Genomic DNA, 24,958 nt, shown 5'->3' on the forward strand with positions numbered 1-24,958 from the left:
TAACTTTTCAGTGTCATCCTTTTTCCATTATGCATTAGAAGCCATTTTATATTCAGATTTGTGTTTATTTTTTGGGCAGTTGTTTTTGGAATTTCATTCACTTGCCTCTTATCAATTAATTATTTACCAATTTGTTGCTTGTCAACGTGGGTGGTACGTAAGGCAAAACTTACGAAATAGAACATGTCCTAATCTGTAAGTCAAGACTTAAGATGTACGAAATCAAGGAATATCATCATACACACGATAATATTTGGCTGTACATCTTGAATTTAATTGGTGTTGTACAACAAAAACCTACCGTCTGTAGAGGGCTTAAGTCAGATTTTATTTTGTAAAAATTGAGCAGATAGCTGAGAATTGTCTGCATGAGTTTAAAATTTGAACTGGTGCAACATAGAAATCACATACCCCCAAAATTAACAATAACATATCTCATAATTCTATGAGTTACATTAGATCAAAGGCATATGCCTACCTTATAATTTATAGTATATGTTGTTGCGTTTTCTTGAAATGGAGAAAGAATTTTATCTGAAATAGACATCTGAGCTCAAAGTTGTCATTATGTTTTGATAAGACATTAACTGCCTCAATTGAGATGCAATCTAGCAGCGGAATGCCTGAAAATTAAAATCTAATTGGTTCCTTATGGCTTGTACTGTGACAGATAAAATATCTCATATTCTCTTGAATTATGATTTTTATTTTCTTAAAAAATCGGTGAAAGTACATTCAGTACTTCATTTGCTCATCAGAATGTTTTTATCTCAAATGGCTATAACCAGTATATTGGCATTTCAGTTATTGGCTATTTTTAAAAGGACCATAAATAGTTTATTTCTCAAGGGCTTAAAACTCAGGAATATGCAGACTATAACAGGTCTCGAAAATTTTAATAGCCTTTTAGTTCTTGGAACCAGTGTTGATATTGTTCTGCAAAGAAAAATTAAAGCATGGATGGAAAGCATAGTTCATAATTATGAAAAAATGGGAAAAAACCTAAATCAAACATTAAACCCCATTCCATCTGTATAAAAAGTTGTTAATAAAGTTGTTTGATTGTTAATAAGACATTAAAAAATGAAAGAAATATCAAGTGATTATGAGAATTATTTAATTTATTACTTTAAGGATTATTTGCAGAAAAATGTATATTTATTTTAATGAAACCACTAGGTGCAGCTGCCAAAATAGCCCAAAGTCATGTAAGGTGTTTGTGTAAGCAAACTTCACTTTGATGAAGTCATTTTCAGCATTAAAAACTCATTAATTTAGTCGACCCAGAATTCAAATTATGATTTAGAAACTATCTCAAACATGTGAGATGTTTTAGCTCCGTGTTTACAGTTTTGTTAAAGACATGCTGTGCTCATTTTTCCTAAAAAATATTTTCATTATATTTTTACTACCTGGTAGCCTCTGTTTCTCACCAAATATATTTAGTTTGACTAAATGCTGAAATTAACTGTATATAAAGCTGTAGTCACTTTTTAAATAATTCTTTAATGTCATGTCTTCACAAACATTTTTTAGAAAAACTACCGGCTTTTTTTAGTGATGATACAAATTTATACTGTGTTAAGTTACATACTTAAGTGTATAATTATGTACTTTTTTAAGGTAGTATGCACCACTGTTTATGCACATAGACAGGTTTATTGTTTGTGTACTGTGTAGTTTTCATTCATTTCTTCAGATATTAAGTTGAGCATAATATAACTTTAAAAAATTCATCTTCAACTTAATACATATTTAGAGGTGGATGAACTAGTGTTTCCATAAAGTTATTTCAAGAGCATTATAATTAATCTTCCAAGTTTTCTTTCATACTGCTAATGTAAATTGGTATAATTTTATGAAGGTGCAATGAAAAACTTCATCTTTTCATTCGTGTTTTTGCAAAATGTGAAGAAGAATAAATTGTCAGTTAACACAATTAATGTTAAAAGGGCTAGGAAATCAAGAGTCATGACAAAAAATCCTGCTACTTTCTAGACATTTACCACATGTGATAAAGCATATGTTACCAAATCAAAGCTACCGTAATTGCCAGTTCATGCTGGGCCCAATCATTGTAAACTTTGAAATATACCAATTTATTCAATTAATGAGGGTGCTATACAATTTCACTAAATCGCAATTTATTGGTGTGTTTTGGATGTTAATGAGTTTGTTGCCATCAGAAACTGGGTCAGTTTGGACCACACCAGTTTTAAATTTGCATGATTACATGAATAATGATGTACAAAATGACTTTGAAAGAAATCAAAGAAAGTGTTTTATGAAGCCCACACCTATTTTATTTGGATAGAAATTTCAGATATTTTGAAGTCAGTAAAAAGTTGATTCTAAGCTGCAAGCATAAATGAAAAATGTAAACTACTTATTAAATAATTAGATTGACTTGTGAAAATAATGTTTGGTTGCCATGTTTGATGGTCATGCTAGAAAATGCTGTTTGATGGTCATGCTAGAAAATGTTGTTTGATTGCCATGCTTGATGGTCATGTTAGAAAATGTTGTTTGATTGCCATGCTTGATGGTCATGCTAGAAAATGCTGTTTGATTGCCATGCTTGATGGTCATGCTAGAAAATGCTGTTTGATTGCCATGCTTGATGGTCATGCTAGAAAATGCTTTTTGATTGCCATTCTTGATGGTCTTGTTAGAAAAAGCTGTTTGATGGCAATACTTCATGGTCATGATAGAAAATGCTGTTTGATTGCTGTGCTTGATGGTCATGTTAGAAAAGTCTGTTTGATGGCCATGCTTGATGGTCATGTTAGAAAATGTTGTTTTATTGCCATGCTTGACGGTCATGCTAGAAAATGCTGTTTGATGGCCATGCTTGATGGTCATGTTAGAAAATGTTGTTTTATTGCCATGCTTGACGGTCATGCTAGAAAATGCTGTTTGATGACAATGCTTGATAGTCATACTAGAAAATGCTGTTTGATTGCCATTTTGATGGTCATGCCAGAAAATGCTGTTTGATGGCCATGCTTGATGGTCATGCCAGAAAATGCTGTTTGATTGCCATGCTTGATGGTCATGCCAGAAAATACTGTTTGATGGCCATTCTTGATAGTCCTGCCAGAAAATGCTGTTTGATAGCCATTCTTCATGGTCATTCTAGAAAATGCTGTTTGATGACAATACTTGATGGTCATACTAGAAAGTGCTGCTTGATTGCCATGTTGATGGTCATGCCAGAAAATGCTGTTTGATTGCCATGCTTGATGGTCATTCTAGAAAATGCTGTTTGATGACAATACTTGACGGTCATACTAGAAAATGCTGTTTGATTGCCATGCTTGATGGTCATGCCAGAAAATGCTGTATGATGGCCATTCTTGATAGTCATGCCAGAAAATGCTGTTTGATAGCCATTCTTCATCGTCATTCTAGAAAATGCTGTTTGATGACAATACTTGACGGTCATACTAGAAAATGCTGTTTGATTGTCATGTTGATGGTCATGCCAGAAAATGCTGTTTGACTGCCATGCTTGATGGTCATGCCAGAAAATGCTGTTTGATAGCCATTCTTCATGGTCATTCTAGAAAATGCTGTTTGATGACAATACTTGACGGTCATACTAGAAAATGCTGTTTGATTGCCATGCTTGATGGTCATGCCAGAAAATGCTGTTTGATGGCCATTCTTGATAGTCATGCCAGAAAATGCTGTTTGATAGCCATTCTTCATCGTCATTCTAGAAAATGCTGTTTGATGACAATACTTGACGGTCATACTAGAAAATGCTGTTTGATTGTCATGTTGATGGTCATGCCAGAAAATGCTGTTTGATTGCCATGCTTGATGGTCGTGCCAGAAAATGCTGTTTGATAGCCATTCTTCATGGTCATTCTAGAAAATGCTGTTTGATGACAATACTTGACGGTCATACTAGAAAATGCTGTTTGATTGCCATGCTTGATGGTCATGCCAGAAAATGCTGTTTGATGGCCATTCTTGATAGTCATGCCAGAAAATGCTGTTTGTTAGCCATTCTTCATGGTCATTCTAGAAAATGCTGTTTGATGACAGTACTTGACGGTCATACTAGAAAATGCTGTTTGATTGCCATGCTTGATGGTCATGCTAGACAATGCTGTTTGATGGTCATGCTAGAAAATGCTGTTAGGTGGTCATGCTAATAAATGCTGTTTGATGACAATACTTGATGGTCATACTAGAAAATGCTGTTTGAATGGCATGCTTGATGGTCATGCTAGAAAATCTGGTTGATGGTCATGCTAGAAAATGCTGTTTGATGGTCATGCTAGAAAATACTGTTCGGTGGCCATGCTAAAAATGCTGTTTGATGGCCATGCTAAAAATGCTGTTTGATGGCCATGCTAATGTAAGAATTTGTGATACTAGTAGTAAATCATGATAATCAGAGCCTTCAGAATTTAGAAATGTCATCCTTTTCAGTGGTATCTGGGAAGAAAGAAACTGCAGCAATCATCATTAAACATTTAGATCAGCTTCATAAGTTACCACTCCCTGGAAGTATAACCTATATCTTCATTGGACAGTTTCCTGTGACAATAAAACCATACTCAGTCTACAAAAATCAAACAAACCTATTTACTAGACAGGCACAGATTGATTCAGTGTCAGATACCGAGCTTAAGTTATTAGGGCTGTCATCGATAGAAATGATGTCGATGTATCAACCATATTTTTTTGTCGATCGATTATCGATTCCCATTTTCAAAAATCAATATTTTACAGAGAGAAAAAACTACCCAAATAAACACTCAGACCCAAAAAAACAACTAAAGTTCACAAAGTTGTAAATTTGGATAAATGCAAAAAAGGAGTGAAGGCAAAATAAAAATGAAAGATTTTATTAATTTTTATGTATTTCTTTTATTTCATAAATACAAATACAACACAATCAAACAGAAATATGGAAAGTAGGCAATAAAACTTAAAATAGCATTCACAGTAAGGTATATTGTATGCATATGAACAAATAGGCCGTTAACCTAACTTAAATATCAATATATCGATGTATCGTCGATATTTGTCTTCTGATATATCGGTATTGTCGATACGCCTAAGACCCAATCAATGACAGCCCTATAAATTATATAAGGTCACAAACCACTGATAAACACTGTGCCTGTAAGTTATTATTTTACCTTGTGACTGATCTTCAAAAACTGATAGTAAATCTAAAAAACATAAGTTACATAAAAAAAATAAGTTACATGAAGTGTGGCAGTCAGTTCAAACAGCTTAAGCTTCTGCATTTTGATATCCGTAGGGTTGTGAAAATGTGGTAAATTTGAAACCACAGGAATGACATTATTTCATAAGGTGCAGCCAGAGGGGTATAATTGAATCCATAACAACACATTCAGCTACTGTTGATCACATTTAAATGCCAGAAAAGCCTCCTCATGATGTTAATATAAAGATTTAAATTTTATTTGTATTTTTAGCAGACTTGGTGAGGTGCTACCGTAGTGCAGTTCTGGACATGGACTTAAAAGCTGTGCAAAATTCAGGTTTTGTTACGGCAGTTCTTGACAAGATACGCAATAAGTACCATAATTATGCTTCAAGTGATTAATTGATTTCAGGCTTTTGTCTAGAATTAGTCTTTCTTTGCCTCCCCACTCCAACCCATAATATTTTGAAGAATCTTCTGTATCACAAGTGTATTCTTGAAATTTATAAACTGGAATAAGTATTGAAATGTTTTAAAGATAATGTATGTTTACAATAATTGTTTCTGAATAAGAATATCTGGAGAATTTAGGTTTGCATGAAATATGATATAATTAATCTTTTTGTAACATGGTGGTGAAGCAGTCATTTTTCATGCAAGCAGTTTTGGAAAAACTCCATGAATGCACATCTGTGTGTTATTTGGCATGATTTATTTTGCATTTTTTACTAGATGAGTTTATATAAAGTTTTTAATTCAAAGAAAGATTTAATTGATGTAATTCATGTATAGCATTAGGGTAGTCAGATAAATGATAGAATTCACAGAGACAGTCTATTTTTTGCAGTCTGCTGCAGAATCTGAGTAAAAGAGAAGCTTGTTTTACAGACTGTGCTGTGTTAAAACTGGCAGGAGACTTTTGGAAATTGTTGTTGTCTGTGTGTAAAGTTGGAATTATAGCTTTGAAAATAAAAATAAAAAGTGGCATTTTAAAATAACTGACTGTAAGTAAACAAATTACTTTTAAAAGACAGATAATGGGGCAGTTTTATACCGCAGTCTGAGGTAGTTCAGAAAATTGAATAAAAACCTTTTGCTAATCGCTAGTTTATTTATTAGTTACGGTAAGAACCATTATAATAAATATAAAAAATTTTTTCCCTGACATTTGGCTTTTCATTTGTGTTTCATGAGATTAAAGGGTCTACAAATAGGTTCATGTTATACATAGGTTATTTAAAACATAATGTAGCTTATTATTATACATAGGTTTGAATATTTAAAAAATAATATATCCTAAACATGGGTTTTGTCTTTGAATAAAATCATTGTTTGGGCTTCAGTTGTGAAGGAATTCTATCACAAGAGCACAGTAAAGAGAATATCACTGATTGAGGTATACATTAGAGTACCAAGGATTATTAGCTACATCCTTGATGACATCTTCGAAATTTGTCTGTTTTTATAAGTTTTTTTTCCAATGCAGCATTGTGACGTTTGATGCTGTGATGTAATAATTGTGATGTACTTAACAGTGATTTTATTGCATGGTAACGTCACAGTTTCAGTTTGAAAAATATGTTGTGTCATGTTAGAATTTAAATTAACATTTTGCCTTGTATTGTTATTCAGGAGAATATTTTATTGGTGTAAATTGTTTCATTACGTAAGTGTACTCTCACTAAATATTTCCCTGATGCCTTTTAAAATAGCTTGGCCCTGTCAGGTTTTGAGAACTCTTATGAACGGAATTATTTAGTTTTTGTCCGAAATTTGGCAGCCTGCTTTTTCTTTGCAGACAGTTTGTCACAGTTTGGAACACTAACAAATTCCACACTCAAGGAGTTACATTAAAAAAACCTTTACATCTTCACCAAGATCATGAAGATGTTGATGGATTATTTGGAAATTGGCAAATCTCTTGTTTTATGTTCTCCTGTTATGCCTCCAAGTTCAGGGTAATAAAAATGATCTATTATATTTTGTATAATTACATAGGTACGAACTTGACTTGTTCCGAATTACACTAGTCTTAATTGCCAAACTCTTCCCTATAATAATATTTTTATAAGTTATAATGATGGCAATTTTCTGCAAGAAATGTAGACTTTTTTTTGGTTTTCTCTACAGAAGAGCTTGTTTGTTTATATAATTGAGATTAATGAAGTACATTAGTCCTATCTATGCTGAGATTTTGCTTGATAAATGTAATAATGATAGTGAAAAATGTGAAATATTTTATGGATTTGATTATTTTGGGATTCTAATCTCTTGGTTTGTCTTGTGTGTAATCATGATACATAAATTGTGTGCAATAAGTTTAGGAAAAATAATGAACTACTAATATGTTTCTCTTTATTCAAAAAATTAATTGAACATATTTTATTATGGCATTTTTAGGATTTTTTAATTTTTAAAACATCAGATAGATGAAAGAGAGATAATCAGAAATTATGTTCAAAAGGGAGGTAATCGGAAATTATGTTTGAAAAAGGGAAGTAATCAGAAATGCTTATAAATGTTATTTGTGTACAACTTAACAAATATTAAGATCATAATTTTCACCTAAGTCGTCTACATTTAGCAAGTCACTTTCCAGGTATTACTGTAGAATGTTAGGCAGAGTAATGTACCGAGAGAGTTTAAATGTATTCTGAAATTATGCAATTTTGATGATTCCAAAAAGTCTATACAAAAAAGTCTTCGGTCAGTAATACATTCTAGTATGATGGCATTTGAAAAAAAAGACATATAGAAAACTTTGGTATTCAGAAACCACTTTCACAGGCGCCAGACACACATGCAGAATGCACCGAAATGCACAACGTGCCTTGGAGAAATGCAGATAGAAAATTTTGGCTGAATATTATTAAGAGCTCCTGGATGCAATTTTGACTAATCCATGTACCAGGAATGAGAATTTGTTTGAGATGAGGTACTTAATCATGCTGAAATAGCAATTAATGGGCAATTACATGGCTAATTTGTGTTGAACAAGTTTCAGTTATAGGGAACAAGTTTGCATACATTGTTTCTCAGAATTACAGGCAAGACTCAAGTAAATGTGATAAAATGGCCAATTTATTTGAAAATCATGGACTGGTTCCAAAATTTTTATGGAATTACAAGTAGATAGACTGGTTGTTGGAATGTGAGAATGTCAAAGATAGAGGAGTAAATGAGAATGAATTAGGGTTGCATCATTAGATGTAGTAAATTGTGTTTGGTATCTTCTTTTGATTTCTTCTACTAATTATGTGAAGGCAGTCATCAACCCTCATAAAGTGAGTTCTAAGAAATCTTTGATGCAGTAATATGCTGTACTTCTGAGAGGAAAAGCTTGAAAAAAAAACTTTTTTGATTACACAACAATTGGGATTACAAGAAATTTCAACTAATATATAATCATGCAGTTTTGTTGAACCATTTTTTACAGAAATTTTATAAAATTATGTAAATACCTAATAATATTACTGGTTAAATTGAATTGGGGGGATTAAAAGTCCTGGGGATATGGGTTGGAAGTGTTTTCCTTACATTCTTGTGGTATAATTAGATTCTCACAGAGTTTGTGGACTGGGACCACCGGTGCCTCTTACCTGTTAATCCCAAGTATTAATGTCATTTGTTATTTAAAAAAAACAAACTGCAGATCAAAATGTTTGTAATCGAAAGTGAAAAGGGCAGTTTTAATTTTAAAAAAAAGATTAAATGGGGAAATGAATAAAATATCAGAATCATGCTTCTATGAAGTTTGTTTTCAATCTTTTAAATACCACTTGCTTATGATTTACTTTATTTAATATTTTGTAAATGAAATGCTATTACACAAAAGGAGAAATAGATTGAAATTAATTTGAATATTATTAAACTTCTTGGTGGGGGATTAAGTACTGTAACATGAATATTTTATTTTCTAAATGGTTTACCAAGTTGCTTTTTATGAAGTGCGCATAAACTCATATGACTTTTCTATACAGTGGTTCATTAGGGCCTGGTAGTTGTATTGCTTCTTCGCCCTATAGATTGGTTAGGGCAATAGATGTGATATCACACCCTATAGATTGGTTATGGCAATAGATGTGACATAATACCCTATAGATTGGTTAGGGCAATAGATGTGACATAATACCCTATAGATTGGTTAGGGCAATAGATGTGATATAATACCCTATAGATTGGTTAGGGCAATAGATGTGATATAACACCCAATAGATTGGTTAGGGCAGTAGATGTGACATAACACTCTATAGATTGGATAGAGCAACAGATGTGCTATAATACCCTATAGATTGGTTAGGGCAATAGATGTGATATAACACTCTATAGATTGGTTAAGGCAATAGATGTGATATAATACCCTAAAGATTGGTTAGGGAAATAGATGTGATATAACACCCTATAGATTGGTTAGGGCAATATATGTTATATAACACCCTATAGATTGGTTAGGGCAATAGATGTGATATAACACCCAACAGATTGGTTAGGGCAATAGATGTGACATAATACCCTATAGATTGATCAGGGCAATAGATGTGACATTATACCCTTATAGATTGGCTAGGGCAATAGATGTGATATAATACCCTATAGATTGGTTAGGGCAATAGATGTGATATAACACCCTATAGATTGGTTAGGGCAATAGATGTGATATAACACCCTATAGATTGATTAGGGCAGTTGATGTGATATAATACCCTATTGATTGGTTAGAGCAATAGATGTGATATAAAAACAAGATAAGACAATGCAAAGAAACAGTTTTAACATTGCACTTCTGTATCATGGTTTCAAAGTATCATGTTTTCCGATCGATATTTTCACACTATTGTCCCTTTGTTTTAGAGTGAAATGAGGAAAGCTTCTTAGTGCAAAGATAATAATATAGTAGCGTATTGTATATATTGCACTATCATCCCTTCCACATAGGACAATATTACAAAATTATGATAATAATATTGCACTTTCCCATCATTATAGCATAATTTTTCCTTAGGTCGAGGGCCTATATATTTTGTGAAAGAATGATGTGAAAACGCAGTGCAAAAGTGCAATAATTACCCTGTAACTGTTACTTTCTGTCTTCCATTAGGACCATTGTTTTTGCACTGATCCTTATATTCTAGGTTAGTTATAAGGGTGATAATACAACGTGAAGACGTCAAGTTTCAATGCAGTTATGTAATAATTTCATGATGTGAAGAGGTGATATTAATATCGCATTTTCGTATCATGTTTTTTTGAGTATGCTACATATTACTGTGCCTACACATCATATCTTCACATCTTTACATTGAATTAATGCATTGTTGCCCTTATGATCTGGTCTACTGGAAGAAGGAGCGAAACAACATTAGCCCACACAGAACATCCAACATTTCAGCAATGACTATATATTATGAATAATAAATAGACAGATAAATAAAATAGAGATGATTTTATAAATACATGATCAATCTAAATATTATCAGTGTTTCCTACCATCCCAATAATAATTGTGGTGCCTAAGAGAATTTTTAGAAAAAATGCAACTGTTGTTTTATTTTTTTCCTTATGGGACATTAATAATGGCAAAATATGGTACCTTTATGTTTCAGGTTTATTACGCTTTTCGTAATTTGGTTCCTTTAAATTTGTACCTTTGTAGATAAGGATCCATCCTTGACTACCTGATAATTATTGTGATACTGAAAGTCTAAATTGATGAAAATGCGAAAAATTCTATATAATTATAAGTTTATAGGGAAGATAGACCAATATTTCAGTAATTGAAGTACTTTTAAATCCCTTTTCCATCATAATTTTAATGCAAAAACATAAAAAAAAACATGAAAAAGCCATGAATTATAGTTAAGTTGAAGTGAAGATGAGAACTAGGCTGTTGTTGATGACATAATGCTGTATTTTACAGTAACCTAGCCTGCCACACTGCCTGATAAGCCTTTCTTTATAACAGAATGAACAAACAAACCTTCTTTTATGTGAAACTTTGAATTTTATTACTATAAGCATGAACTGTAAACTTGCCTGTTTTTTTCTGACAAAATGTGAATGCATGTCATTATTTTCGGCTTTAATACAATTAATAATGATGCCTGTAATGTGTATAATGATTACTTGAATCAAAGTTTTTATCACTAAATTAATATTCAAGATTGCTTTAATGTTATGATATTCATTAGAATTCTGCATGAAAACAAACACTCTGATTGGCCTGAGGGAATTTCAAACCTCCACATTGAAGAGTTGCAAAAATATTTGATTACGGTGCAATGACTTAAGATGAAAAATCATGTGCACCCACTTGGTTGGCAAATGATTGAAAGCTAGATCTTCTCAGTGCCATAGGACTTAAGTAGGTAGATCTTCTCATTGTAGTAGGACTTAAGTAGTAAGATCTTCTCATTGTGGTAGGTCTTAAGTAGGTAGATCATCTCATTGTGGTAGGACTTAGATAGCAAGATCTTCTCATTGTGGTAGGACTTAAGTAGTAAGATCTTCTCATTGTGGTAGGACTTATGTAGGTAGATGGTCTCATTGTGGTAGGACTTAGATAGCAAGATCTTCTCATTGTGGTAGCACTTTGGTAACAAGATCTTATCATTGTGGTCACCTCATTGCGGTAGGACTTAGGTAGCAAGATCTTCTCATTGTGGTAGCACTTTGGTAACAAGATCTTCTCATTGTGGTTTAGGACTTAGATAGCAAGATCTTCTCATTGTGGTAGCACTTCGGTAACAAGATCTTCTCATTGTGGTAGGATCTTCTCACTGTGGTAGCACTTTGGTAACAAGATCTTCTCATTGTGGTAGGACTTAGATAGCAAGATCTTCTCATTGTGGTAGGACTTGGGTAATTAGATCTTCTCATTGCGGTAGGACTTACGTAGCAAGATCTTCTCATTGTGGTAGAAGTTGAGTAGCTAGATCTTCTCATTGTGGTAGGAAATGGGTAGTTAGATCTTCTCATTGCAGTAGGACTTTGGTAGTCAGATATACTCATTGTGGTAGGACTTGGGTAACAAGATCTTCTCATTGTGGTAGGACTTAGATAGCAAGATCTTCTCATTGTGGTAGAACTTGGGTAATAAGATCTTCTCATAGTGGTAGGACTTTGGTAGTTAGATCTTCTCATTGCAGTAGAGTTAGGCAGCTACATCTTATCATTGTGGTAGGACTTAGATAGCAAGATCTTCTCATTGTGGTAGGACTTGCATAACAAGACCTTCTCATTGTGGTAGGACTTGGGTAACAAGATCTTCTCATTGCAGTAGGACTAAGGTAGTTAGATCTTCTCATTGTTTTTAGGACTTAGGTAGCTAGAAGGAAACGCTAAAATGCTAATAAAGGGATGCTTTAGTGTAAATATTAGCAATTTCTAGATTGATCATACCCACAGAACTGAAAGAGAAGTGAAAATAATACAGATATTTCAATTTTGATGTGTGTTTATATCAAGTTTATCTTGTTTGTTAAATTCCAGTCAGATACTGTATCAGTTTCTTAAACTTGTTACAGAACACAAGTACAGTTTATTTCCCTATATAATCTTCTAATTTGGTTTTATTACTGCAATAATCTATTACCTAATTACGTCAATTATCTATTTTCAGAGTTTGAGAAACTTTTCTGAACCTATAGGAGCCAAGCTTGAATATCCAATGTGACAAGCAAAAGAAGTGTGAACCACTTGGGAAATATAATTCAGTACTCTTCAAGATTTTATGGTGTGAAGGAACTTTTGAATTGTTTGCGAAATTTGTTAAATGAGATTTTACTGAGCTTGAATCGGATTAGTATGAAGCAGGCAATATAGGAAGTAGGAAATATAAACGGAGTATGATCACAGAATCTACGAGAAATTGTTGCGACAAATTCAAGACAATGGGTTTCGGATTAAACAAAATGGGTATTTTGGTGCTAGTGACACTTTATTGTTGCCTTCCTTCGGTAATGCCAAATAAAGACAATGCGTTTGAAATGAAAATTCCTGCCAGCGAACCATTGACGTTATTATGGGGTATAGCAGACACAACCGCTTATGTTGGGAAGTTGTTTACTTACACAATACCAAGCGATGCATTTCAGGGAAATATAGTTCATTATAATGTAAGTATACTAAATTTTGTTAATGATTTTTATGGAATTGATTCCGAAATTATTCATTATGAATACAAACATCATCAGCTAGGAAAAAAATGATTGTCTCCGAGATTGTCAGAAATTGCTGGAAGTCTTGATTAATGATTCTCTTGAAGTCTTGAGTAGCTATTAATTGTTGACTATCTTTGCATTTAAGATATAACCAGATAGATATGAAATAAATAGCCGATTTTCAGGATAAAGGGTAATAGCTGGTTCCCACTGGATCTGATTAGTGGGTGCCAGAGAGAAACCATGATTGCTCAAATATGCCAATACTTCAACCCCAAAACACTCCCATTATTAACCTTTACCCTGCTAAATTTCTAAAATGGACTGGTCCATCATTCATTTGGATCAATATCATTTATAATTTGAAGGGGTGTTCCCTGAAAATGTACTGACAGAATAGAGAACAGTGCAGACCGTGATCATGCAGGCTGATCTTGGTCTGCACTGGTTGCAAAGGCAGAATTACTTGCCGCCAGCAGGCTAAAGGTTAATAAACATGATGTGGCAGGAACCTCAGAAAAGTGGAAACCCCTTCAGTACGAACAGTTGGCTTGGTCAGGATAAGATCTGTCTACTGAAAATAACCCTTCCAGTACAAGCAATTGCTTTGATTAGGAATAAGTTCTTTATACTGAAAATAAATCTTGTAATCACTGGAAACTTTCTAAGCTCGACTTTTCATTGACTTTGAGTCTGTTCAATTATTAAGGCTTGCCAGGTATTTCAGAAAAAAATGTTTTAGTAAAATTGAAATATTTCTCACATTTCTGCTCAGCCGGGAGGCAATCACCTGCCCCTGTGTGATGTGGTATTCATTGTAGGAGATCAAACCACAGATTGCAGTGGTGAGAAGAATTTTATAGGGCTACAAAGTGGAATATTATCGAAGAAATGAGAATATATTTCTGAGATCTGTTAAAATTTGAAATCCACAAGACTTAGTTCAAGTCTTTATGAAATTGCACAAAATTCTGTGGTTTCCACCAAGACGGCTCTAGCTGTTTCCCTGGCTCTAGCTGTTTCCCCGGCTCTATCTGTTTCCCCGTGAGGACATGAATTTGCAGATTTAGATTTTAAGGATAAGGTAAATTGGTCTGTTATATTTTGCAGAATGGCATAACCATGAAATTCACAAAAAAAAGAGAATCCCTTCAAATATTAATGATTTCACTAACACCAGAATTGTGTAACAAAAGAGACAGCCTTTTTCTAGCATTTAACCTGTTTCGCATTTTAGGACTTATTTAAGAAATTGTTTTTAAAAGTACCGGTATATAATAATCTTACTCAAATATGGTATAAACAGTAGACTGTTGCAAAATGACTGTATGTGTATGGACGTAAAAGAATAAGGTATGCTCATTTTAATGTCAACAAATAAAATTGGAAAGTTAGAAGACAAAGTAAGACGTCATAAAAATAAATCAAAGTGCTTCTTTGTATTTTATTTCGTCATTTTAATAGCAGATTGCATGTAAGCGCACTCCAGTTACACAAAGATAGTAATTTTATAAGGTATATAACATGGAGATAAGCATTGTATGTGAGAATTTACACACATTTTCGGATGTCATTTAGGGAAAAATGAGATCTAAATGCATATTTGTAATGACAGTGAAGCACTTTTGTCGAAAAATTATACTTTTGAAAATTCGCTTCAGCAAATAAAAAAGTTATAAAAGAATGTAATGGTAAATGTACTTGACAATTTATTTGAAAATAAAATTCGATATTTTGCACTTACAGTCTTTTTTATGGCATTTTATGTAAATTTAGAGGTATAATTACATTATTTTGATAAAGGGAAGATATTTTGCCTACAATGTTGATATTATATTTGCTACTTACCTAGACAAATAGAGCAATAGGGTGTTTAAGAAAATGCTATGAGAGGGCCCAGGATGTTATAAGTTAAATGTAAGTTCATGGATGAGCTATGTGAATCCTGAGAACCCATACAACTGAGCTTGGTGACCAGTCTGAAATCTAAGACATCTGATTGGCTGTTTCTGACTAAAATTTTAAATTGATCAATGGCAAAGATATATTAAGAGTCTGGTCTCCAATCTTAGTTTTATATCTTTGGAGCCTATTGTGATATTATAATCCATCTTGGTCTTGTCCCAGATTCCCTCCATGTCCATTATTCATTTGGATTTGATGTCATATCAGCCTTTCATAACTGAACTGCAATGATTTCAGAAAAACACAAACTTTATTAATAACAACAACGAATGGCAGGAAACAAAGAAGGATCCTCCCTAGGGTGATAATCTATGCTAATTGACCAGTCCGAATGATCTGTAACAGTGAAATTGAGTAGACAGGTGATATCTATTAATCCCAAAGATAATCTTCTCCTAAGCTGTAAATATTGTCTTGATGGCTTTCTCTGCCAGTGTCTGTATTTTGTTGGCTGAAGTGGTATTTTAGAGGCTTCAAGAGAATGTTTGTTCTGTTTGATTTTCCACCTGGACTAGACATTGTATCAGGCTTGGGCAGCCATTTCATTGTCTGTTTATCAACTCTAACCCTTACCTTGCTAAATTTCTATAATGAACTTGTCCATCTTCCAATTTGGACAGTACTCTTAACTGGTAAAAGGGGTGCTTACCAAAAAGATACCGGCTGAATGTGAACAGTGCAGATCATCGATCTACACTGGTCACAAACACAGGTGCTAGACACATAACCAAATATTTTACTTAATAGACCTATATATGTATATAAAAGTCTATTATATACGTATATAGGTCTATTAAGTAAAATATTTGGTTGTATCTAGCACCTGTGGTCGCAAAGGCAGAATCAGTCGTGTCCAGCATGGGAAAGGCTAAAAAGTATTGAAGCCACAGTGTAATGTTTTAAAGTTCCAAGGTCCCAGTGAAATCCCAGTGAGAGCATGCTTTGGGATAAAAGAAGCAGACTGTGACCAATTTTTGTGAAAACTGAAATATGATTTGAACATGTCTAATTTTGGATATTGAAAGATTTTCTACTTCTACTTGTTTTCATGTAGCTTAGAGTAAAATAAGCTTTATTGTGTGCATTGACATAACCACCAGTAATTGGTGAGGGCCTGATTTTAATAGCCAAGCGTCTGTGACCACTTACCTTCAAAGCATTACTCTTTCATAGATATTTTGGTTCAACCCTTGCCAGGGATGAATTGTTGTTAGGGATCCAGCTAGCATGATATTGATGGAATGATGGTGGATCTACTTAGGTTACTGCTTTTGCTTACAACAATGCTGAGACAGCAGCTGGCTAAGTGTATATTTACAACCGTTTGCGTGGTATAGTGACACTAAATCTGATGACCTCTGTGCCATGAAAAATCCGAACTATAAAGACAGTAATCATTCAGCAACAGTTTCTTGTCGGCAATTTATTGACCGTTTAGCTTCTCGAAAGTTTCAAGTTGCAACTGTTACTGAACACAATAACAGGAATATCAGAATCATTTGGGTTTTTGCTATAGCGGTTTAGTTTCAATAAAAATTACACTGTAAAAGCATACAACTGTTAAAATTGTGTTTAATTCAAATGATTATTGAGAATATCATCCTGTTTGTTTCTAACTTTGCATTGTTGCGCCCTTGACATGTCTTGGATTGGGATAAATATTACATTCTCAAGATTTTAGGTTTATATAAGTCTTATGGTAAGTAAAACTTGAAAATAATTTTTTATTTATGGAATTTTTTTATTATAGTCAGAACATAATCAAAAGTATTTTGTTAATCATGCTGTTCTTAGTAACCAGAAGTAAACCTGTAATAATTGAAGCTAATTTATATGCCAAACAATCCAAATTGCCTGAAAAGAATGCTAATACAGAAATCTGATTGCCAATTAGTGGTCAATTAATGCCGCTTACTTGCAATGTAAATCTGTTACGCTACTCTAGTTGGTACACTGAAACGGTTTGGAACGATAGAACCTGTGACTTCCACCACTCAAAAGTCTGTACCCGGCATCAATTACCAGTTCAAACTATTTATGGCGGAAAAATAAAAACAATGGGTATATAAAAAATTCATTATAAATGATTATATTCGCTTGAATATCTATTTCGACCATTTCCAGTGCTAAAATTAATGGACTTTACATTTACTCGCCAATATCCAATCAATACGGTATTTGCAATTAAATACTGTTGGAAGAGACTAGGGGAAAATGGAATAAAAATCCTGATGACCTCTGAGTTGTCCATGAAAAACCAACAATTTTCATTGAATGAACAGTTTTATCATTCAGCATGTGACAGTTCTTGTCAGGAAATGTGATGATTGACTGTTCTAGTTCCATTTGATGAAGTTTACAGGAAGTTGAACTGTTGACTGGTACACACCCATAATTTTACCCAGAATTCCTCAGATCTTTTGTTGTTTTTTGGCTGTAGGCTGGTTGTCAGGTTAGATAATTAACACAAAATTACACTGCTGAGAAAGCAACAACTGTCTTCATTTGTTTGAATCCACAATGATATATCTGAGAATCTATCCATTCCTTTTTCTTTCTAACAAATTAAGCATTGTGTGCGGCTTACGATTTCTTTGAAAGATTGTATAGTATTACCATTTTCAAGATTTTAGGGTAGAAGTGTTATGGTTAATGTAATGCAACATTGAAAAATGGAAGTATTCTTCAGATATTTGATGGAATTTTTTTTATTATAGTCAGTATAGCAGTTAATCAGAAGTTAAGTTTTGTCTGCACCATCATGAAACATGTTCGTTAGTAACCAGAAGTAAACCTGTAATGATATTGAGCTAATTTATATCCAAACAATGCCAAATGGCCTGACAAGAATGCTTAATCACATGGAAATTGCTGATTGCCATTTATATGATGGTCATTCAACTTGCTTTAACTATGCACAATATGTAAAGCTGTTTTATGCACTCCTGTTCAGTTGTTACACTGCATTAAGGGATTTTGGACACGTGACCTTGACCTTCCACCACCAAAAGTACTCGTACCCATGCCATCCAAGTTACCAGTTCAACCTACTTCAGATGGCAAAGAAAAAAATAAAACAAACAATGGGTATTCATTAAAACAACATTACATTATAAAATGATTATTTTGTCTTTGTTAATAAGCTCTATCTTAGAACTCAAGTACCAGTTGCTTAAATAACTGTTTTATTTCTTTCTATATATCTAATGTCAATACAATAGTTTTGCAGTTAAACTGTTGGTAGAGAGAGAAAGAGAGGAGAAGATAAGTGGAAGTGTAGAAGACATTTGGCAGCTGGATAAAGATTTGATTGGTGTTATCAGACCTTGTACAAGACCTAAATGTATCCTATTGTGTGATGCCAGTCAAGTTCATGCCACAATAACATAAACCATTAACATTATCTGGAACAATGGAAACTGTCTGCTTCTTTTTTAAGTATCTTGGGTTTGGCTCGATTATTCAAAAAATACATTTCCAAGATTACATTGTTTGGGATAGAGCAGTGAGGCACACTTGAAGCAACTACCTGGTGATGAGGCATGAGAAAAGTAGTCCAGTCTTTTCAGGAGCATGCCCTTGGATCAGCCTACATAGTTTTAGTGTTTTTGTGTCCAGTTTTAGTGGTTTTATATATGCCCCTAAAGTCTATGCCTACACTCTCAATCTGTATGTGTCTATGGTAATTTTAAACAATGGAAAGAACCGTAGATGTGATGGTGTGCATGCACAAGTCAGGTCTGTACCTCCAAGGTCATAGGCAAGAGCACTAACTGACATATGTATCACAAACTTGTTTCCTGTTCAGCGTTTGGTTATGTCTTTGTAAAGCAATTGATTTCTTTGTCCCCTCCATTAAAGTTAATATGGCTTCATAATGAAGAAAGTGTCCACAGATTGTAGCTGATTGACTTCTCTTTTAGAAGGAAACATCGCAGCATCTTAAAGATATCATGTTTCATGTCAAGTCATCCCATTATAGGTTATCATCTTGCCATCTTGCTTTCTTTCTGAGTTTCTTCCTGTTCTATGAAAATATCTAGTATCTATGCCTCTAACATTGTGTTCTGTCAGGAGGCAAGATTGAACAGCAAAAGCCAAGTAGACTTACTCTTAGCCCTTATATCCTCATTGGTTTATGACTGTGTACAGTACAACTTCTGTTTTAATGACATCTATGAAGAGCAAAGACCTTCCCATATTGAGACACAGTACATTTACATCGATCACAGCCATCTCTCTTCCCATTAGACAGGAATTTTGGAACATTTACATCCATAGCCATCTCCCTTCCCATTAGACAGGAATCTTGGAACATTTACATCCACAGCCATCTCCCTTCCCATTAGACAGGAATCTTGGTACATTTACCTCCACTGACATGTTACTTACATTTAGACAGAATTCTTGGTACATTTACCTCCATACATTTAGACATAATTCTTGGTACATTTACCTCCACTGACATGTTACTTACATTTAGACAGAATTCTTGGTACATTTACCTCCATACATTTAGACATAATTCTTGGTACATTTACCTCCACTGACATGTTACTTACATTTAGACAGAATTCTTGGTACATTTACCTCCTGAAGGCAACAACCTCTTCACAACAAACACTATTCAGTTTTTCCGATGGTAACCGCTGTAGAGAGGTCGCACTGTATTATTGCCCTCTGTCAGCCTTGACCACACTTTAAAGCTAAGATATTTCTAGTTCACATTCAGGGTCATAACATCTAGTGGGACAACTTAATTAAATTATGTTTTATTGCTGAACAATCTGGGGCTATCAGTACAACTATCTATTATTCACATTGTGTACAATAAAAGTGCAGTAAAAGTCTCAATTTCCCTCTCTGATGATAACGTGTTAGTACTTACAGTTTTGCTGAAATCTGGTATTTTAGGTGTTTTGTGCTGGTTTTATGTCCGAGTTTTTAAAGTTATTTTGTAATAAAGATATCTGTATCATTTTACAGCAGTTTAATTATGATAAAAAATGTATTATTTACATGTGCAGTAGAGAATAGAACCGAAAAGATAAAGTTAAAAAGGTAAAAAAAATGATTTAGAAATTTGAAAAAAAAAAAAAAATGAGAGGATATTAAAGAAATTAATGATTTTGATGTACTTTTTTTGTGGGTTTGACATGAATTATATATTTTTTAGGTTTCACAAATTCACTTTTTTGCTTAAGTTATTTATGTCATCTCGTTATTATTTACTTCAAGCAACTGTTCATACTTGGGAGATAAAAGAATATAAAAAAGTAATAATTGAAATATATTAATGGAGGTATAAGCAACAACAGTTTACTGAACTTCCGTCAAATATTGATAAAATCTAAGAAGATAAATTTTTCACAAATGTGAAAAAATGGTAAAATCAGACTAGAATAATAATCGTCACCTAAACGCAACAAAGTCGTATCTTATTATAAATTTATAGTAGTGTTTTTTTTCGTAGTGTTTTTTTTCCACATTTGTCAATGTATCTCACTTTTAGACTAAAGATGGTTAAGATATAATGCTTTATCATACTTTTTTGTTGAAACAGCCCAATTTTTCAGAATGTAAAGGTTGCTGATTCGTTACTAAGTATCGTTATGATTAAAGTAGCGTATAGGAAAACTGTCGAGCGTTAAGGGAATAATAGCTGTGATGAATTTCGTATAATTATTCATAACTTAACTGTCCAGATCGCTGTCATAGATAAACTTTATTAAATGGCTAAGGGAAAAATGTCCTATTTAGAGTGTAAAGAAAATCGTATGACATAGTTATGTCAAAATTTTTTGTCGACGCATTTATTAATCACATTCTTGAGCAGATTTTTTAGTAACTTCGTATTATATTTTATGTGGGTGTATTAAAATTTAGTGCAAATTTTGTTTTTATACAGAATTATTATTATGTAAAGTTATGTTAACATAATAAAAATAAAGGTGCAGTATAAGTTTATGGATTGAATTTGGTATGGTACCCTCTGATATGTAAATAAAGCCTTGATACATCTTATGGGAAATTTCAGATAATAGGAGGTAGTTGCTTAAATTCTATCCAACCCCAGTCAGTATTATGTGTGCCCTAATCTTTGGTTGTATTATATTATGAAAGTGATACACAAATGTCACCAGTTTTGTGTAGGCAAAAATAAGGGGTGATAACTCCTGCAGCTAGACTCATTTTTATGCCCCCGCCATGAAATGGGGAGAGGGGGCATATAGTGTTACCCCTGTTTGTGTGTTCGGGAAAGGGTGGTGTTCGTGTCCAGGCCATAACTTTGACATGCATGGTCTGATTTCAGCATAATTTCACACAAATGATAAGCATGGATAGACAATGTGTCATGCGCAAAACCATTTCACTAGCTCAAAGGCCAAGGTCACAGTCCTTGATTGAACTTAGCCAATTTTCACTACATATATACTGATAATGTGGTCTCGTGTCCAGTCAATAACTTTGATGACATGCATGGTCCGATTTCAAAATAATTTGACACAAATGATAAGCATGGATAGACAATGTGTCATGCTAAAAACCATTTCACTAGCTCAAAGGTCATGGTCACAGTCCTTGGTTGAACTAAGCCAATTTTCACTACATATTTATTTATTTTGTTGGGTTTAACGTCGCACCGACACAATTATAGGTCATATGGCGACGACTTTCCAGCTTTGATTGTGGAGGAAGACCCCAGATGCCCCTCCGTGCATTATTTCATCAGGAGCGGGCACCTGGGTAGAACCACCAACCTTCAGTAAGCCAGCTGGATGGCTTCCCAACATGAAGAATTCAACGCCCCGAGTGGGGCTCGAACCAACAGCGATGGAGGGCAAGTGATTTGAAGTCAGCAACCGTAACCACTTTGCCACGGAGGCCCCCTTTCACTACATATACAGAATACTAAATTTTCTGGTTTTCCTTCACTGTTATTTTTTTGTAAATAAATAGGGTCAATGGTCTTTTAGTTTGTGAGCAGTACCATGCCTGTGACCTTTCTCTTGTTGCGGGGGTATGCATGTCGGTGACACATTTCTAGTCTAAAAAAAAATTTGAGTGACATTGTAGTCATCAGTGATATATTTTAGGAAAAATAATATTTAAACTGACTCTGTGAAAAAAAGGATGTAAAAAATGACTAGAGCATTGGGAAAACTAAAAAGTTTCAATCTTGCAATAGATCACACAAGATGTATTCATAAATTTTGTTGAATAAAGCAGGCGTTTTCAGCATGTTTTTCATGTATCACTGTGTATGATAGTAGAATCTAGTGCCAAGATAAAAAGGAGTGCAATATAGGAAGCCAAAAAAACCTGTCTTATCTTTAAAAAAAACACTATATAATCTCCACGGGAACAATGTCTATTATATAGGAACACTACAGTTCTTTGATCCTACATGTTGTTAATCGTGTTAGCATGTCATGTTTCTTGCTGGTTACTATATTAATGGATCACATTATATTATAGTTTTTCTTGTCCGGTTCCAATCTTAGTACAACAACTTTATTTTACAAAAATTTTCTTTAGTGTCACATAGGGTTGTGCCGCCTTAAATAGGCTGTAAAGCATGGATGTTGTCCTTAGAAAGTGGCTATTAGATGATGTAATTTCCTGGTAAAGCTGACTTCACACCAGGATTTTAACCAGCAATACACCCACTACCAGCCACCCTGGCAACAATAACCGGGCCCAAATCCTCTTATACAGTAGAACTTTGTTCGCTCAACCACTTCGGGACTGACAAAATTTGTTTGAGTTATTGGCAGTTTGAGCCACTGGACAAATTACAATACATAGGGATTTTTCCGGGACCTTGTGACGAGTTTGAATAAAGGGTGGTGTCTGAATTATATGAGCCGTGCCATGGGAAAACCAACATAGTGGGTATGCGACCAGCATGGATCCAGACCAGCCTGCGCATCCGCGCAATCTGGTCAGGATCCATGCTGTTCGCTTACAGTTTCTCCAATTCCAATAGGCTTTAAAAGCAAACAGCATGGAGCCTGACCAGACTGCGCGGAATGCGCAGGCTGGTCTGGTTCCATGCTGGTCGCATACCCACTATGTTGGTTTTCTCATGGCACGGCTCATATGAGTTTGAGCAAACAAAATTTGTTGGATAATTCTAGGAGTGTTATTGTTATTTCAGACATCAGATTAGAGTCTCCTTATATGTAAACTGATATATTTTAGATGGCAAATTAAAAACACACAAAACAAAAATACACAACACATTTTTAATGAGCATACTTAATCATAAATTTCAGAAACAGAAGAAAAAAAACCATTTCAAATTGCTGAACTTCCATTTTTCTTTCACTGTCTAAATTCTGTCTCTGTTCTTTGAGTGAAAATGTCAGAAGTGACGAATGCTTCGTAACAACACTATGCAGTTTTAATTTTATTATTTCTCCTGGGTAAACTTTCCAATTTAACACAATGAGAAGCTTTAGTGCAAAAAATTTTGACACAGAAGTTTAATATACATCTTCATTAAAGTTGAAAATTGAAAGGAAATTGAGAATTTAGATAACTTTGTAGAAACATAACAAATAGATTATAAACTTAATATGACAGAAAAGACCATATTACTTCAATTATTTGTGTTTTGATATTTCTTTACGTCAAAAATAGAAGAACTTAATGAAACTTTACACACATGTTAAGCACGAGTCAGATTACTTTTGTGTGTTGCACAAGTTCCTTAACTATGTTTTGCTTTTTACAAAGTTATGCCCCTTTTTGATTTAGCTTTTTTTGGTTTGGTTTTGTTTTGTTTGTAAGTTCAGGTATCTAAGTAACAGCACAGGTCCCATAATTCTTGTTTTTCTTTTTGAAAAGTTATGCCCCCTTTTCAACTTTCTTATCTGTTATTTAATTTAGAATCAGTCTCAGAGGAGGGGAAAGTTCTATGACTAGAAGTTGTTGCCCCTTTTATACTTGTGTTTGTCAATGTTTTCATTATTTTAACTTCTTTTGAGTGTTTTGGCTTTTGAATGCTCGAGCATTGCTGTCCTCCGATAGCTGTTGTTGGTAGAGCTGTGGCAATAAAACAACAACATGCATAAAAGTAAGTTTGATCAAAATAGGTACTGTTTGTGGTCATTGACATTTTGCAGTTTTATGGTAAAAATCTCAGCAGATTAGTTCAGTAGGTAGAGCACAGGACTATAACTTGAGACAGCATTAAGAGGATAGTTCTAAGGACTGGTCAGCACGGTGTCAGTATATTGTGACTGGGTGGGGTATCATGTTAAGTGTCTACGGCTTGATATTCCAGTGATGCAACACTATAAAGTTGGGCATTGTGTTCATTGCTACAAGTAGACTTCAACCATCATTTATATGAGTGAAAAATTGTTGAAAAAAATGCTTAACCAAAATACATATGCACATAAAATGAGAAGTCATAAATTGGATTGTAGTTCAAGGCCAATCTTCTCCAAAGATAATATTGGTGGACTCAGTTGAACCTCCACCTCTGATTCAAGTGGGGAAGTTGTCAGTTACCCTTAGAGAAGAAGTTTTGACTGCACCAGCTAAATACAGAAATCTAGAATGACTGGTTCACATTATAGCAAAATGGTGTTAAATCTGTTGCAGAAAATTCTGTGAACCCATCCTGTTTCAG

The 24,958-nt window shown here is 33.9% G+C and overlaps 1 protein-coding gene across 14 annotated transcripts in view; it reads left to right on the forward strand.

Annotated features, from left to right (window-relative positions):
- LOC123528687 (dystroglycan 1-like) overlaps positions 1-24,958 on the forward strand; it is a 119,648-nt gene that overhangs the window by 84,074 nt on the left and 10,616 nt on the right. For 13 of the 14 annotated variants that reach the window (XR_008366870.1, XR_008366871.1, XM_045308605.2 and 10 more), the window contains one exon: positions 12,810-13,305. Coding sequence is in view for 12 of the 14 variants with exons in the window: in XM_045308605.2 (XP_045164540.2) it covers positions 13,036-13,305 (270 nt within the window). In the remaining 2 variants the exon portion in view is untranslated. Of the gene's footprint in view, positions 1-6,042; positions 6,196-12,809; positions 13,306-24,958 lie in introns of those variants that run through there. The other variant, XM_045308614.2, reaches the window with a different exon arrangement.

Source organism: Mercenaria mercenaria, chromosome 13 (genome assembly GCF_021730395.1).
Source record: "Mercenaria mercenaria strain notata chromosome 13, MADL_Memer_1, whole genome shotgun sequence".
Classification (NCBI taxonomy): Eukaryota; Metazoa; Mollusca; class Bivalvia; order Venerida; family Veneridae; genus Mercenaria; species Mercenaria mercenaria.